This window comes from Cynara cardunculus (genome assembly GCF_001531365.2).
Source record: "Cynara cardunculus var. scolymus isolate 2C chromosome LG 4, CcrdV1, whole genome shotgun sequence".
Taxonomy (NCBI): domain Eukaryota; kingdom Viridiplantae; phylum Streptophyta; class Magnoliopsida; order Asterales; family Asteraceae; genus Cynara; species Cynara cardunculus.
This window is the reverse complement of record NC_037531.1, coordinates 7384625-7400084: the sequence shown is the minus strand read 5'-3', so window position 1 is coordinate 7400084 and position 15460 is coordinate 7384625. Positions and strand designations below refer to the sequence as shown.

At 37.3% G+C, this 15460-nt stretch overlaps 2 protein-coding genes across 2 annotated transcripts in view; both read left to right on the top strand.

Annotated features, from left to right (window-relative positions):
* Window positions 1–9669, top strand: part of LOC112510820 (gamma-glutamylcyclotransferase 2-3) — a 20122-nt gene extending 10453 nt beyond the window's left edge. The window contains exons 3-7 of the mRNA XM_025116170.1: window positions 985–1041; window positions 1148–1185; window positions 1273–1341; window positions 9191–9270; window positions 9386–9669. Of these exons, the coding sequence (XP_024971938.1) occupies window positions 985–1041; window positions 1148–1185; window positions 1273–1341; window positions 9191–9270; window positions 9386–9450 (309 nt within the window). The 3' untranslated portion in view covers window positions 9451–9669. The remainder of the gene's footprint in view (window positions 1–984; window positions 1042–1147; window positions 1186–1272; window positions 1342–9190; window positions 9271–9385) is intronic.
* A 4406-nt stretch (window positions 9670–14075) lies between these two features.
* Window positions 14076–15460, top strand: part of LOC112511547 — a 3117-nt gene continuing 1732 nt past the window's right edge. The window contains exons 1-2 of the mRNA XM_025117221.1: window positions 14076–14603; window positions 14887–15008. Of these exons, the coding sequence (XP_024972989.1) occupies window positions 14175–14603; window positions 14887–15008 (551 nt within the window). The 5' untranslated portion in view covers window positions 14076–14174. The remainder of the gene's footprint in view (window positions 14604–14886; window positions 15009–15460) is intronic.

The window sequence follows — 15460 nt, the reverse complement described above, 5'->3', positions numbered from 1 at the left end:
ATGTTTACAAGTACAATGAGATTAATATATATAGACAAACATAATTAGGGTTATCTCCTAATCAAGGAAACTAGGGTAGAGACTAGGGCCGGCTCCTTTTGGGCTAGGGCCGACTCCTTTTGGGCTAGGGCCGGCTCCTTACTTTATGCCTCCTCCCTTTTGTCTAACTTAGTAGGCCGAAGCCTACATTCCAACACCGACGTCCTAAAGATAATCACGGATTGGATGTTTTGATATGGGTATAGCAGTCACTGTATATCCAAAACTCTGGTATAAGTCAAAATTCCCATTAGGTCAAAATAAATATTTTTCGAGATCTGGCCCAATCCATTATATTCATATCCACATAAGATTATAACAGAGTTGGATAGGTCAGCAGTCGCTTTCTTCAGATTCTGGATGATATTCATTTGGTAGGACTGAATTCAGACCGATGTAGTACTTCTGGATATTCTGTTGCATCCCTAGTTTACACTGCTCTCATAGAAGGAAAAATCAACTGGACAATATGATGGAACCTAACAGGAGAAAATATAGTCAACATAATTGGTGATTATTAATATATATATTTTAAAGCATAGTATGTTTTATCAATATCAATGATGTTCGACATGCGGCAACAAGCGTTACTTCAAATATAAACAGAACGCAAAGAGAAATAAAGTTTGTTTAATTTTTTGTATGAGAATCGAAATGATTGATTTCTTATATGTTTGACTCCAAATTTTCATGCTTACATTGAAGCACCTCTAAATTCTTTAGTGCTTTCATTTTCAACATTCTTCAAGCTTGGATCCTCAATAACAATAATATGTGCTTTGGCTCTTGCACTTCAATCTGAACCTTGAACTCCAATCTATATTTCAAACTGAAATTTATTAATTAGTTACAAATAGCTTCTAGCCTTCTATAGTGTTGTTTTAATGGGATACAATAGTAGAGCTGAGTTCTTAAACTTCTATCTGCAATGCCATATGACTTCAGTATCTAGAAGTGAGGGAGAAACAGTACGACAAGAAGGCATATGTTGATTTCTTCACAGTAAGTTTTACTTTTCTTTAATTATCGTTGGTCATATATCTGTTTTTCCTAATATAAATATTCATGGCACAAATCTCATGTCATGCATGCATCCATTCTATTTCAGGAACCAACAGCTTCACCGGCTGTTACTGGAGTAATGCTGTAAGTGCCTGAAACCAATCCACAGACAGTTGCTTACACTAGATCACAAAGGTCATCAAATCATAACTGGCTGTTTTTTCTGACCAGATATATAGCATCTCCAGACAAGGCCAACGAAAACTACTTGGGGCCTGCATCAATTGAGCAGATTGCCAAGTATTGTCCTCCTAACCTGCTTTCGATCATAAATAGATATTTCAAACCTTCACCACTATTTGCTATATATTTGTGATTGGTAGCTAGATCGAGCACACTAACCTCCTGGAGACCTACTACTTATTTTTATCTGTGTTAGAAGAGTCATCTTTGTTATGTTTATGTAGTTTGTTTTTTAGTAGTCTATTTAAGTTGTTTGTTTTTATCTACAACAATCCGAAGAGTCAAGAACATGATACATTGTGAGAGATAGAATATCCTAGACTATCAACAGGCTTACCAACACATGTACTTTTTTTATTTTTGTTTGGCAATAGGGATCTTTGCAGTATCTAGAAAGGGCATTCTTTGAGATTGAACAAGGTTCTCCATGAATTCTGGAGTTGCTATGGGCTATGTTATTGTGCCTTTTCTTTCACTAATATACCAGGAGCAGGAGCGGTGCACAAGGGTGCTAGGGGAAGACCCATCTAGAGTAGTTTGAGTTGAGGGATCATCGAGAGTATGGAGTAACCAAAAGGTGCCTGTAGGAGGATACCTTGATACTTAGGAATTTATAAATTTGGCGTATATGATTTGGTATGGTGAGATTTAAGTAAATAATGATACATACTGTAGAATAATCATTAACCAATAAAAGAAAATATTTAAAACCATCGATTGTTTAGGACATTGACCCAAAAAATTAACAATTTCAAAGGGAAAGTTAGACCTTTACTTACTTAATGGGTAGAATGTATGAATATGCTCCTCATTGACATAATAAACAACGGAAAAATGAGACATAAGTATTCCTAGCTATGGTTCCTTCATATTCCAAAAGGATCTAGACATTGATGTACTTGATCACTAGGACTTATGAATGTGCTTAAACAATTGACATGGCTCATAATGGAAATGAGACGAAGTACTTATTCTTGGATGTAGTTTCTTCATATGCTTCAAGTAAAGATGATCAAGTAGACTTTGTATGTCCTACAAATCTCTCTTGCGTGGATATGCCAGGGAGGACATGATATCCAACTGATATAAGCCATAACTCTCATGATATAATCAGTTGAGAGGTCCCAAGTTTCACCTGATTGGGAAGGAACAATTCATATCTTTTTGTAATTTTACTCAGATTATGGATTATAAACGTAGGCACATATAGGATATTTCAAAATTGAATTTGGAGTTGAGAATCTACTAAACCAATCATTGTCTATCTACCATGGAGAATTGGAGATGGAAAGGAGCCCAAATCATGTTTCTGTTTCCCAACATGTGATGTGAGGAACTAGAATGTATACTCCAGGATGAGGATGTTGGACAAAACAAATGGTTGTGACTGGGCTAAAGAATTAAGCAAGAGAGGCAAGTTTAGTCCAAGGTGTTTTGGAATGTTCGAGATCATAGCAATAGTGGCTTACCGACTAAGGTTACTTTTGATTTGTGTCTCTAATTCTCATATTTACGTTGCATGGTCATGCTCCTTGGTGGGATATGGTCGTGTCCAAAAACAAGTGGTGGATAGAAACATTTGGAAGGTCACAATAGGGTTTTCTGCCCCATTCTTACACAATCGTGTTGGTCCAAGTTCAGACTAGCGGGCGACTTCATCTGGCAACCTAGTTCACGCCTAAGGTCTCACGACATGCATATCCAGATTTCTGTATTTAGCCCTTGTTGACCCATGTCCTAACATATCTTCTTTTTGTTTCTATCATGAACACTCCCATACCTCTAGCAGAAGGAACTTGTATTTTCTCCATTTTTCTCTTCTTCAAGCATTATGCCATCATCTTTTACTAGTGGATTTCTCACGGTGGTCTCTTCTACCTGTGGTTTTCCTCTATTTTAAGTTTTTCCACTATTTTGAGTTTCCATGTAAATCTCGGTTGTCTCCTATCCCCATCTCTTTATTATGTTGCTTGATGTTTATATCTTTATGAACCACCATATTTGTATGTTTTGAGGATAAATTGTCTTACACATAAAGAACATCTTTGAGAGTTCAAGTTAAGGATTGTTGGGATGCTAACAAATGCTTAGTTTGACCCTAGTTAAACGTTGTATTTGGGATTAAAGTTAGCTAGGAAATCTTATTTGCGTTAGGGTCGGGGAGGGGGTGGGATGTAGGCTTGACCTCTACCCCAAAGGATAAAGTGTCTGTTTCATGAATACACTGACTTGTTCAAAAGTGCGAGCAAATAAACGGGAAGAGAAAGAAGGAAGAAATAAGGGAAGAAGAAAGAAAGGAAAAAAGTAAAGTAGCAAAAGGAAAAGGAATAATGAAACATATTGGTTTTAGCATGAAAGACATATTTGGTTCTCATTTGGTTTTGGTGGTTATGGCATGCCTAGTATGCGGACTCATGAAAAGAACTAAAAGGCATCATCCCAAATCCATTTGCATTTTCTAATGACATCTTACAAGATGTTTTTGGAAGAAGAAAGATCACCTTTAGGGTTGAAATTACAAACAATTATGGATGACAAAGACTCCCAAACAAGTTGCACCTTAAACTATGGTCATTTACTCACTGGCTTAATAAAGGTGGCTTCGTGATCGAGAATGTCTCTAAGTTCAAGGAAATTATGGTGACTTAGAGAACATGGATATTAAATATGAGGAACGTTTGGGTTTATTTCTACTTTGTTCATTGCCTAATTCTTATGCTAAGTTTAGGGAACAATTTTTTATACCCGAGATATTCTTGCTTCAGAAGATGTTCGTAATGCGTTGTGTCTAAAAGAAGTACGGAGATTATATATGCAGGAACATCTTGGGTGGAAGGCCTTTAGTGTTAGAAAGAGATCCAATGAAGGTTTCAAGAGCGGCGACACGTTATCAATCCAAGTTAAAGATCAGAAACAGATTTTGCAATTACGGCACGTAGAAAGGATACATGATTTATGATTGTTTTAAGCTTTAGAACAAGATCAAAGCTAGCAGAAAAGGAAACCATCAATGGATTTAGCTGAAGCTGATGTAGCCGAAGAGAAAATGGGTGATCTTATTATCATTTTAGATGAAGATAACATGTCTTCACTGAATTGGAGTTTAGATTTGCGGTGTATCTACCATGTGTCGCAATACAGATTGGCTAGCCACATATTAGTCTTTCACTAGTTCATTTCAAGTTAGTACAAAGCTTTGTGCAAAGTTGTGGGACATGGTAATATCCGAATCAAGATGTTTGATGATGTTATCAGTAATATGGGTAAAGTGAAACATGCACCAATCTGAAGAGGAATTTGATTTCTCTAAGTTCTCACCATCACAAGGGCTACAAGTTTATTGGTGCAAGTGAAGTTGTTGAGATGAATAGTTGAAGGTGATGTTCTTTTTGGTGACTAGAGGATCCCTTGTATACTTGAGCTGTAAATAAATGGATGTCAACCTTTATATTTTGGAAAGCAACATAATTCTTGGAGATTCTGAAGTAGCTTCATCATCAATGTTGCTTTCCTATAAGACGAGATTGTAACATGAGGTTACGCGAAATAAGTGAATTTGGTGTGGAGAGATTGAGTCGTGGAAATTTGTTGGGTTGTGAAAGCACCCAAACACTTTCTATATGCAAGACTGCAAACATTGTGTATTTGGGAAATAAAGGGAGTATTGTTTTTTATAGTTTCGCTCATTTTCTACCAAGGTAATGTTTTACTTGCATTAAGATCTTTGGGGATTAGCGCAAGTTTAGTCATTGTGCTCTTTGTACATATTGACTATGATTGATGACTCTTCATGGAAAGTTTGGGTATTTTTTCATGAAGGAAAGTGATTTGTTTGAGAATTTTAGAGATTGGAAAACTATGGTAAAAAAACAAATAGAATAACACGTAAATTAACTCCATGCCGATAATGGGTTGGAGTTCTGTTCGGAGGAGTTCAATGACTATTGTATAACTCAAAGGCATTAGAGACACCACACGATGGTTGACACTCAAACGGTTTTGGCCGAACACATGAACCTTACAACTATGGAGAAGGTATGGGGTATCATGTATGTTGTTTAATTTCGGATCGACAAATTTTTTTTTTAGGTTGAAGCTGCTTCTACTGCTGGATCAACCTTTCTCCCTCACATGCCATCAAAACGAAAACACCTATTTAGGTGTGGTTGGGCAAACATTTAGAATTTTCTATGTTGAAGATTTTTGGGTCTGGCTTATGCCTAGGTCAATAATGGAAAGCGTCAACCCCGTATAGTGAAGAGTGTGTTTCTTGGGTTCCAAGTTGGGATCAAATGTTATAGATTGTGTGCAGACCCGAAAGACCATGATTAGTAGAGATATGACTTTTGATGAAGAGTCGATGTTTGGCATGTGTCATACCCTGGGTCAGATAGTGGTAGGCTGGGATAGGGAAAGTACATTCAATCAATGCACTAGTACAAGTAAATAACGCAGAGTATTAAGTATAAATAAATGGGTTGTGTTTGTAAGTGGCATCGTTTATTTTGTTGATTGAAATTGGCACGCGGGAGATCTTAGTCTCTGAGAAGACCATGTAATCATCCGATCTTAATAGAAGATTTATGCATTTGATGATTCGTGTGTATCAAATGGTTTCATAATAATCGTTCTAGGAATTCACACTAGGATCTTGCTGCTAGTGCACACAAGATGATCTAGAGTATTACATCAATGCAATCGACAATAGATGTGGTCAAGAAGATTGGAAAACCATAAAGGAATCGCTTCAATGAGATGTAAAAAACAATCGATAGGGGAGATTGCAAATGGATCATAGACTCATAGTAGAAAGTGGAAAAGACGAAGACGAGAGAGGAGAAAGGAGAGAGCGAAGCAATCGTATGTGGAACTGTATCGCCACTTAAGAAAACATTGAAGTTGACTTTCCCTGATTCAGATCCAGATCTGAAGTCAGATCCTAATCAGAATCCAAATCCGAAAACAAAATCCAAAATCATATGCAATTCTGAAACGGGACGCGATCTCGAATACAGAACCAGATCCGAGTCGAGATCCCTTGGATCCATATCTAGAACCGCTTCAAAGTTTTGTGACTGATCTTTACGGCTGGATTATGAATATGATGGGTGTAAATTGGAATATCCCAATTGCCTTTTATTACACCTCAGAATTTTGATAAAGAGAAGAAATATTTGTGTGATTGGTGAAGACGGAAGAAGTTCAAGAAGGAAAAATAGGAAGATAAGAGTAATGTAGTTCTATTTCTTTTTAATTTCTTCAGACCTGGAGGACAAGGTGATAGGTTTGGGCATGGGTATTGTTATACCCTAGATCAAATAGTCATTAGTGGTATGTTGAGTAAATGGGTCAAAATTGGTAGGCTGTGGTAGGGAAAGTATAATCAATTAATGCATTGGTACAAGTGAGTAACTTAAGGTATAAGTAAAGGGCTTGTGTTTGTAAGGGGGCATTGTCTAGTTTGTTGATTTGAGATTGGCAAGAGTCTTGGGAGAGATAACTGAGAAAACCTTGTAATCATTCATTTTTAATAGATGATTTACGCATTTGCTTATTCGTATGTCATCCGAGGCCATATAACAAGAGAAGGGTATTTCGAATGAAACGCAAACCTGGGGATTTGAAGTAAGGCGCATATTTCAATTAGCACTTTTGGTGTACCTACTTCTCCACAACCATCTATTTCACAATCGTCGACACAACTGTCTATGTCAACTTGTTTTGGTGAAAATGATGGTAATCCCTAATCAAATGCGTCGTCATATGAACAATCGGAGTTCTTTTTTTTGATTAACCTGGATATCCAACCCGCTATGCGAGCCGACTAATTCGAGGCGACCACCTGCTTTGCAGATAGCCCGGAGTCACCGCGTTTGAACTTCCGTGGCCACAAGAGGATTTTTATTCCTCCTTGGATTTGAACCTGGAACCTCCTGGTACTTTTGACCTTTGGAGCCAAGCTCAAACCAATCAGGCACCACCCTTGTGGTTAAACAATCAGAGTTTATTGCTAGATATTTGAGTCATAGATCTGTTGTACCTATGAGGAGTTATGCGGAGGTTGATTTTGTGGCATATGCTTTTAGTGTTGTATCGTAGATCAAATCAGTTGAGGAACCTTCTACTTTTGTCGAAGCCGTTAGATCTCCAGATTCGAAGAAGTAGAGGAGTCTATAGAAGAATGGTACTTGGGATCTTGTTTCTCTTCCAAAAGGAAGACACCTATTTGGTGTAAATAGGTAAACAAGAAGGATGTGACATTAGAAATCGAAGATTCCACATTCAAAGCTAGACTTGTGCCGAAGGAAAGTCAAATCCCATGCATTGATTATATAGACTTTTTCTCTGAAACATACTTTTATTCGTGTATTGTTGCATTGCATGATCTTGAGCTTAAGCATCTGCGATTTTGCATGGGGAATTAGAGGAAGACATGTATATTGACCGACCTGAGGGATTTGTTGGTGCATGGTTTGTTTCTTGAAGAAGTCGCTGTATGAGCTAAAGCAATCACTGAGGTGGTACAAGAAATTTGTTGCATTTATGACTTACATGGTTGTTGTTCATAAGATTGATGTGTCTATTCGAGGAGAGGTGAGGATTGGTCTTTTGTGTACTTGTTGCTATGCCTGAATGACATGTTTATAGCCACCAAGGGCATGAATGAAATCTAAGTGGTTAAAAAATAGCTGAATGAAGAGTTTGAAATGAGATTTGGGGTGGGCATGAAAGATTCCCGGTATGGAGATTATTAGGACGTAGGGCTTTGATTGTGTCAAAGAAGCTACATAAGGGAAGTGTTCGGTGCCAGGGCCGCTTTCCACTCTGTTAGCTCCTCACTTCATGTTATCTATGGATTTGTGTCCCATTTTTTTTATCATGAGAGGGCATATAGATATGTCCTGTGTTTCATATTCTAGTGTTGTGGGGTCATCGATGTATTTAATGTTTCGAGCTGAGACATGGCTTATCCGGTGTGCACCAGAAAGCAGTTTAGTGGATCTTTAGGTATCGATCTGGTACCAAAGATATTTGGTTGCATTTTGGGACGTCTAAAAAGTCGGGATTGTTGATTACGTTAACTCATATTTTGGGATGCCCTGGATAAGCATTGTTCTCTCATTGGTTATGAGTTGGAAGGCTGTTCTTCTACCTAGGGTATTTTGTTTTGTTTATTACTGAGGCAGACTATATGACAATATTTGAATGAGACGATTGTAACTATAACCTGAAGGGGATAGTGAGTTTAAATATATCACAGCTGTAATTAGAAGATAGGGTCTCGGTAGACATTTCTTTGAGAGGAGAATATGTAGAGTGATTACACAAGTAAAGGCAGGATCAAACGAGAACATGGTCAAATTAAGAGAACAAGAAAAACGGCCGAATCACATGTGATTTTACATGCAATTACAAAACAGCCGGCCGGAAGAGTTTAGGTAAGACTTTCAAAGTGACTCGACGGGAGAATCCCAGGAAGAATCACAACAATTCCCCAATCCTAACGAAGTATTTCCTTCAGATCCCAATGAACAATGATTACTTAGGGTTAGCAAAACAAGGGTGAGCTGGCGACCCAGCTCCCAGTGACCCATGTCGGGGCCAAAGCCGCATGAATCACATGTGATTCGGCCGTTTTCATGTTCTCTTATTTAGTTGTTGTTCTCATATGAACCTGACAAGTACTCCAAAAAAAAAGCTAGGATGAATATAATTTCGCATAGAAGACCCCCTAATGAAAATTAAGCATGAAGTTTGTAGTCTCAAAAAGACATCTTATTCATTCACATTTATGTAATAATAAATCCTATCAATAATCTTGTTAGTATTAATATACTAATTGAATGATACGCGCAACATGGATTTGGTATTTTGAGTATTGTTTGTATTTTGTTCCATTGGGCAGGCAAATTGTTAGTGCAGAAGGACCATCAGGACCCAACAGAGACTACCTTTTCAACCTTGAGAAGACACTGCTGCATATGGGTACGTTTTAAATGAGATTTATCGAGTCTCTCTGTCTGGTCTGGTCTGGTCTGGTCTGGTCTGGTCTGGTCTGGTCTGGTCTGGTCTGATGATGTATAGATTTTCATATTTGTAGGTTGCAAGGATGAACACGTTTTCAAGATTGCAGAAGCAGCAAGGAAACTTATTTCGGACTCATAAACTGCATAATCATTCTTCACATCATATCATTCTAAAAGAATTTCATTTCATTTTAGGAATGATGGATGTTGATTGCAAACTCCCTGTGTCTCTAATGAATACATTTTGGGTCATTTTACTTCTATTTATTAGATGGAGTTAAGTATTGGATATCATATGTTATAATTATCAACAAAGCCGGATTTAAACAAATCATCGGATCTGATAAATTCATCGTCACTAAAAATGGCATGTTTGTAGGTAAAGGTTATGTTTCCGAATGTATGTTTAAACTTAGCATTGAATACAATAAAATTGCATCTTGAAACAAATAAAACTTGGCAATTAGCCGAATTGCCTCAGGGTTGTAAAACCATAGGATACAAATGGGTTTTAAAATGAAAACCGCAAGTAGATGGCACCGTTCGAAATATATAAAGCCATGTTAGTAGCTACGTGGTACAAGCAAAAAGAAAATTGTGGGTCTCAAACCCTGGATTTGTAGATAATACAACTAGCATCCGCTTCAACACTAAGAAACAAATTCTTATATTTTTCCTTGTAACATTTTTATCTGTAACAACATGGATCGGATATAACACAAAAGGACTAAAATCCTAACCTTAGTAACTTGTTAGAATTAAGTTTTCAGATCTTAGTCAACATCGGATGCATAGCTCAGGTAAAAACGAGATCAAATCTTTTAGTTTGATTATTCACCGTCCGATTTAGAGAGTCCGATGGACCTATACATTCATCTTGAGTTTCAAGAACCCACATTTTATTCTAATTATGGGTCATGAACTTACTCTTTCTTTCCATGGTTAAACTTGAAGTTGAAAGCAGTTTGCTAGTGCAAATCTGATGTGTTCGAAAAACAACATGTTTATATTGATCGTGAGTTATATTCCAGATTTTGTTTGATTACAGAGTTATGATTCCGTTCAGAGTTAATCCAGAATTCTGGAGATGTTGATCTAGAGTTCTGTTCAGAGTTATATCGAGTTACAATACACTAAGAGTTAGTCAATCGAACAACACTTCCAGATTTATCATTGTTTATAAGGAAGTTCTTCCAGAGTAGTCCTATGTAATCAGAGTTAGAGATCAGAGTTTACAGACGTTCATTCCCAATGTATCCAGAGTTATTTCGTATGTATCTAGAGTTATGCCATGTGTATCAAGTTAGCCTAGTGCATTCAGAGTTTTGTTGTCGGCTCTCTGCACAATAGTGGCATTTTGATCATAACTTTCTCGTTACTACTCCAAAATTAACGAGTCTAGATGGGTTGGAAAATCTAAGACACAATTCTACATCTTTGATGCTTTGAGCTTTCCAAAATCAAGTTGCTGATATGTCAAAAACTGTGTTGAACTCGAGTGATAGCTGTTGGACAGAAGCCGAGAGTTTTTCAAAAACACTATTTGACTTTTGAAAAGTCAACTTTGAGCTTAAAGGCAAATTTAATCATTCGCTGGTCTTTAAGGGCAATCAGATGTTCTTAATGAATGTTTTTCTGATTTTAAAGAGATTTATTCTCTAATCTTGTAGCCCCATCTTGGGGATCTCAAAGAACAAAGTTGTTGACTTTCAAAGTCAAATCTTTCTAATTTCAAGTTAATGAGTTCTCCTTTGATTTTTATGAATTCATGCTTAGACAATAAAGTGTTATGAACCACTCCCACATCTGATATCAAAGTCACATGCTCTGAACTTAAAAATCACTCACTTTAAAGACAGATTCTTTGTTTGCCTCCACTCGAGTGCGTAATTTGTAATTCAAAGTTTATGAGTAGTGATCACCAATAAATAGTTCTTCATGCTTACTTCTACCTTAATTTCTATGGAGTTTCTTGATTGTTGTCTAAATATGGGATCTACACAGTTTTCATCATTCATTCGATTTCCTCTACGAAGGACTGGAAGTCCTTGAGTAGAAATAGTTTGACCAGAAGTGGATGGTGCTGATGAAGATGGTGCAGAGGTTGATGATATCTCTAGTAGCGGGCTCTTGATGAACTCAATTAAGCTTTGGATAGAGGTATCAGTCATAGAGATCTGGGATGATAGAGTGTGGAGCTTGGTTTGTAGAAGTAGGTTGTGAGCATTATAGTGTTGTGTCATCAAATGTTTGAGCATCTCCAGCTTGTCTGCATTGGCTTGAGATTGAGCCTTAAGTGCCTGGACCAAGGTCCTTAGTAAAGCAAGTTCATAAGTAGAGGCAAAAGCCTCGGTCTATGAAATTGTGAGTTTAAGATCATCCAAGGATCTCTGAATGATGTTAGCAAGGGCCTAGAACTCTACCTTTGTAACAAACTCAGAAGTATAGGTAACCTTGGGTTCAACACATGAACCCAATTTGATCTTGAGTTTAGAGGTGCCTTTGTTCAGGCCTGTGTGTATGTTGAGCTTGAAAGGACTTCGACTCGATCCTTGTGGCACTTTAGAAGATGAAGAGGACAATCTAGGTGTTCTAATCTTACGTTCGAGCCTTTCCTCACCAGAGTCGGTAAGGTCGAAGTATATGTGACAGCCATATTGCTGTAAACTAAGTGCAAACAGACCATGTGCTTTAAGTAATTGCCATTGCCTCCCTAATAGATAGTATTTGGCATCATAATGTGTGTTCCCTATGGACCTGGGGAGCGCGGTTTTCTCAACAAGGGCAATAGATGCTTTCGTTTGTGTGTGTTATGTCGGAGGAGAAGGGACTCTTATTTTCGCATTAATGTCTTTTTGACAGGACGAGGAGGAATATAGGCTTCCTTGGCTATGTGTAGTCTAGAGCCCGAAAGATCGGTCTCTGGATGATGTAGCTGGGTTTCTAGTGTGGAAAGATGTTGTTTATCCAATCTTGACTAACTTGAACTGTTGGACTTGTTTTGATAATTGTTTGATAGGTCAGGGTAGATTTTGTAGATTGCTCAAAGAATATTGTGGATATAAGTCAAAGGATTGCGCCTCACATATGTGGAAACTACAAGGGTGGCGGAATCCGTTATTGGTATCTTCGTGGGCTGTTTGTGTCATTTTTAAAAGATATATAAGAGTCCTTTCATCATCTCGCCGGCTCATTCTCATTCATATTCTTTCAAAGCTTACGTTGAGCTCTCCTTTTTTCTCTCAAAATATACTCTCTAAATACTCTTTAGATTTACATTCATATTTTAGATAATCTTTAGTTGTTCTTAAATTTCATTGTTGTTTTCTGTTTAGATCTAATTTTATATTATTTCTGTATTGTAGTCTATTGTTGTTATCTTGTTGATTCAATAAAGTAAATCGTCGATTTCTATGTTAAACATATTAACATCGAGGTTCAATCTGAACTTACGTCCTTCTTCAATATCACCAAGTGCTTGATCACTTGTGATAGTTTTTATGGTTGCTCCGGTTGGACTCGGCTTGATTCGCTCATTTGTGCCTTTTGGGCATCTTTATTCAATCTCTCATCCACATTTTCCCTCTCGGTATTAGGGTCAGAACACTCTTGGTTGCTCTCTATATTCTTTTGAGAGACACTTCGCCCCTCACTTGGTGTAGGCTCTATACTTTGGTGGTGCATGGTTAAATCGTCGTGAAAGGAAACACGTCCTGAACGAAAACTAGATGGTACAATCAAAAACAATTCTTACTTTAACTAAACAACAATGAAGGACTTAACTATTTCAAGTAGTATTGACTAAGATAAAATATATTTTCCATGTTCATAGGAATACATCTATGTTTCTGCTTTACAGTACGATATCTTTTGGGCATTTCTAAAAATATCAAGTCTTATTCCTATTTTGATATTTTTCATTTCGGGAGTCTTAGCTCTGAATAGGAAAGGACCAGAGAAACTTTTAGTTATAAATTAGGTATATAACCAATAGGCGAAGATTGGCTGCAATTTAGAACGGTTATTATCTGTTTCCTCTAGTTTTTGTCGTTGAAATTATTTTTCTTTATCCATGGATAATGAATTTCGATGTATTAGGTGTATCCATATTTGTAAAAGTTTTAATTCTCAAAATTATCGTAATTGTTGGTTTAGTTTATACATGGCAAAATGAGACATTCAAATGGTCTTTTAACCCCCGAATATTCAAACAATAAAAAGAAAAAAATATATTATCCAAGATAAAAAAATATAAATAAAACAAAAACCACAATAATAATTTTTAAACTAAAAGGATAGAGATAGAAACTTTTAACAAACCACATCCACTAAAATAGTAGTTTATATTTATGGGATGTTTGGATAAACAACTTATGTCAGTATCAAATCGGTAATAAGAAGTTTTTAAAAATATTAAACTTTTCTGACTTATAACTAAGTTAATAAATATTTTTATAAAAAAATATAAGTTGTTTCAAATAAACAATCTCAAACACCCGATATATATTTTATGGTATGAAATATTTGAACATAAACAAATGAGAAAGGGTACATCGGGAAATACACTTGTCTTTTCACACAGACACACACGAGATTACGGGTACGGTCAAAGTTGTGGTTTTCCCACACGCCACCACCTTATTTATCACACACAAACACAACCCAAACTCGTCTTATTATCATTACCTCTGTGACTCTCACACCTCCTCTCTCTCTGTTTAAATGTATATATATATATATATATATATACATCTCTGACACGCACAGAGTCACACCCACCCACCACCAAGCTGTTCCTCCTTGTACCCATTAACTCCTCATCTATCGACTTTCAACCCATCGTACTACTGGCTTCTGAGGAGAATGCCGACTTCAGAATCATCATTTCTCAGGCAGCTGAGTGAAAAAGAAGGCTGGAAACTAAAATCCAAGAGATGGGGTGGATATAGTTACAACCATAGTAGCAGCAGCGGCAGTGAGGCACATTTGATGCAGATGGAAGGGGTTGGGATGTACGCAAGTAATGGTGGACGCTATGGATCTGCTGGTGGTGGTGGTGGTGGTGCTGCGATGGTGGAGAAGAGGAAGAGAGTTATGGTTATAGTCGACCAATCGATACATTCGAAGCATGCTATGTTATGGGCACTCACGCATGTTGCTAACAAAGGAGATATGCTTACTCTCCTTCAAATTAGCCCTAATCTCAAAAAGGAAACTGAAGGTTCATCTCCTGCTCTTGCTAATCACCTGGTTACCTCACTTGGTACCCTCTGCAAGGCCTGTAAGCCTGAGGTAAAATTGCTTCTGGATCTCTACATCTCCTTCGTATTTTAGATCTAAACATTCATGTAATATGGGTTTTACATTATTATGCTTTGCGAATCTACCAACTGCAATTTCCCCTTTCTGGAACTCAAATTCATTGGCTCAGTGTTGGGAACGATGAGATCTGAACTTGGATTTCCTCAGTTCTTGTTGGATTCATGGCGATTAAGAGTTAAAAAGGGGGCAAAAAGAGGGTTTGCAAATTGCAGTATATAGCTAGCTTGTTTGATTAATTGGAAATTGAATGCAGGTAGAAGTGGAAGCGTTGGTGGTTGAAGGGCCAAAGCTAGCAACAGTTGTGAGCCAAGTAAAGAAGCTAGAGGTGTCGGTGCTTGTTTTGGGTCAAAAGAACTCGTCCCCATTTCTGCATTGGTTCGTCCTTTTACACCTCTCACTATTTTCTTCATCCTATAAAGTTTTTGCAATTTTTCGTAGAATTAGAATTAGGAGCCGTTTACCTAATCACCTACCCATGAAATTTAATATTGTCATTTACTTACCGGGTAAAATTTTAGTCCACGAAAACAACATCGTATGCAACAATTTACCTGGTAAACACTAACCGTGGTAAGAGCTGTGACTCTCACTTACCGAGTAAGACTTTCGGGGTTGTTTACTAAACGCTTACCCGGTAAGTACTTACTGTGCAATTTTTTTTACCGGATGAACATGGCAAGGGGCAAGAATCTTACCCGGTAAGTACTTACTGTGCAATTTTNTGAACATGGCAAGGGGCAAGAATCTTACCCGGTAAGTACTTACTGTGCAATTTTTTTTACCGGATGAACATGGCAAGGGGCAAGAATCTTACCCGCTAAGTACTT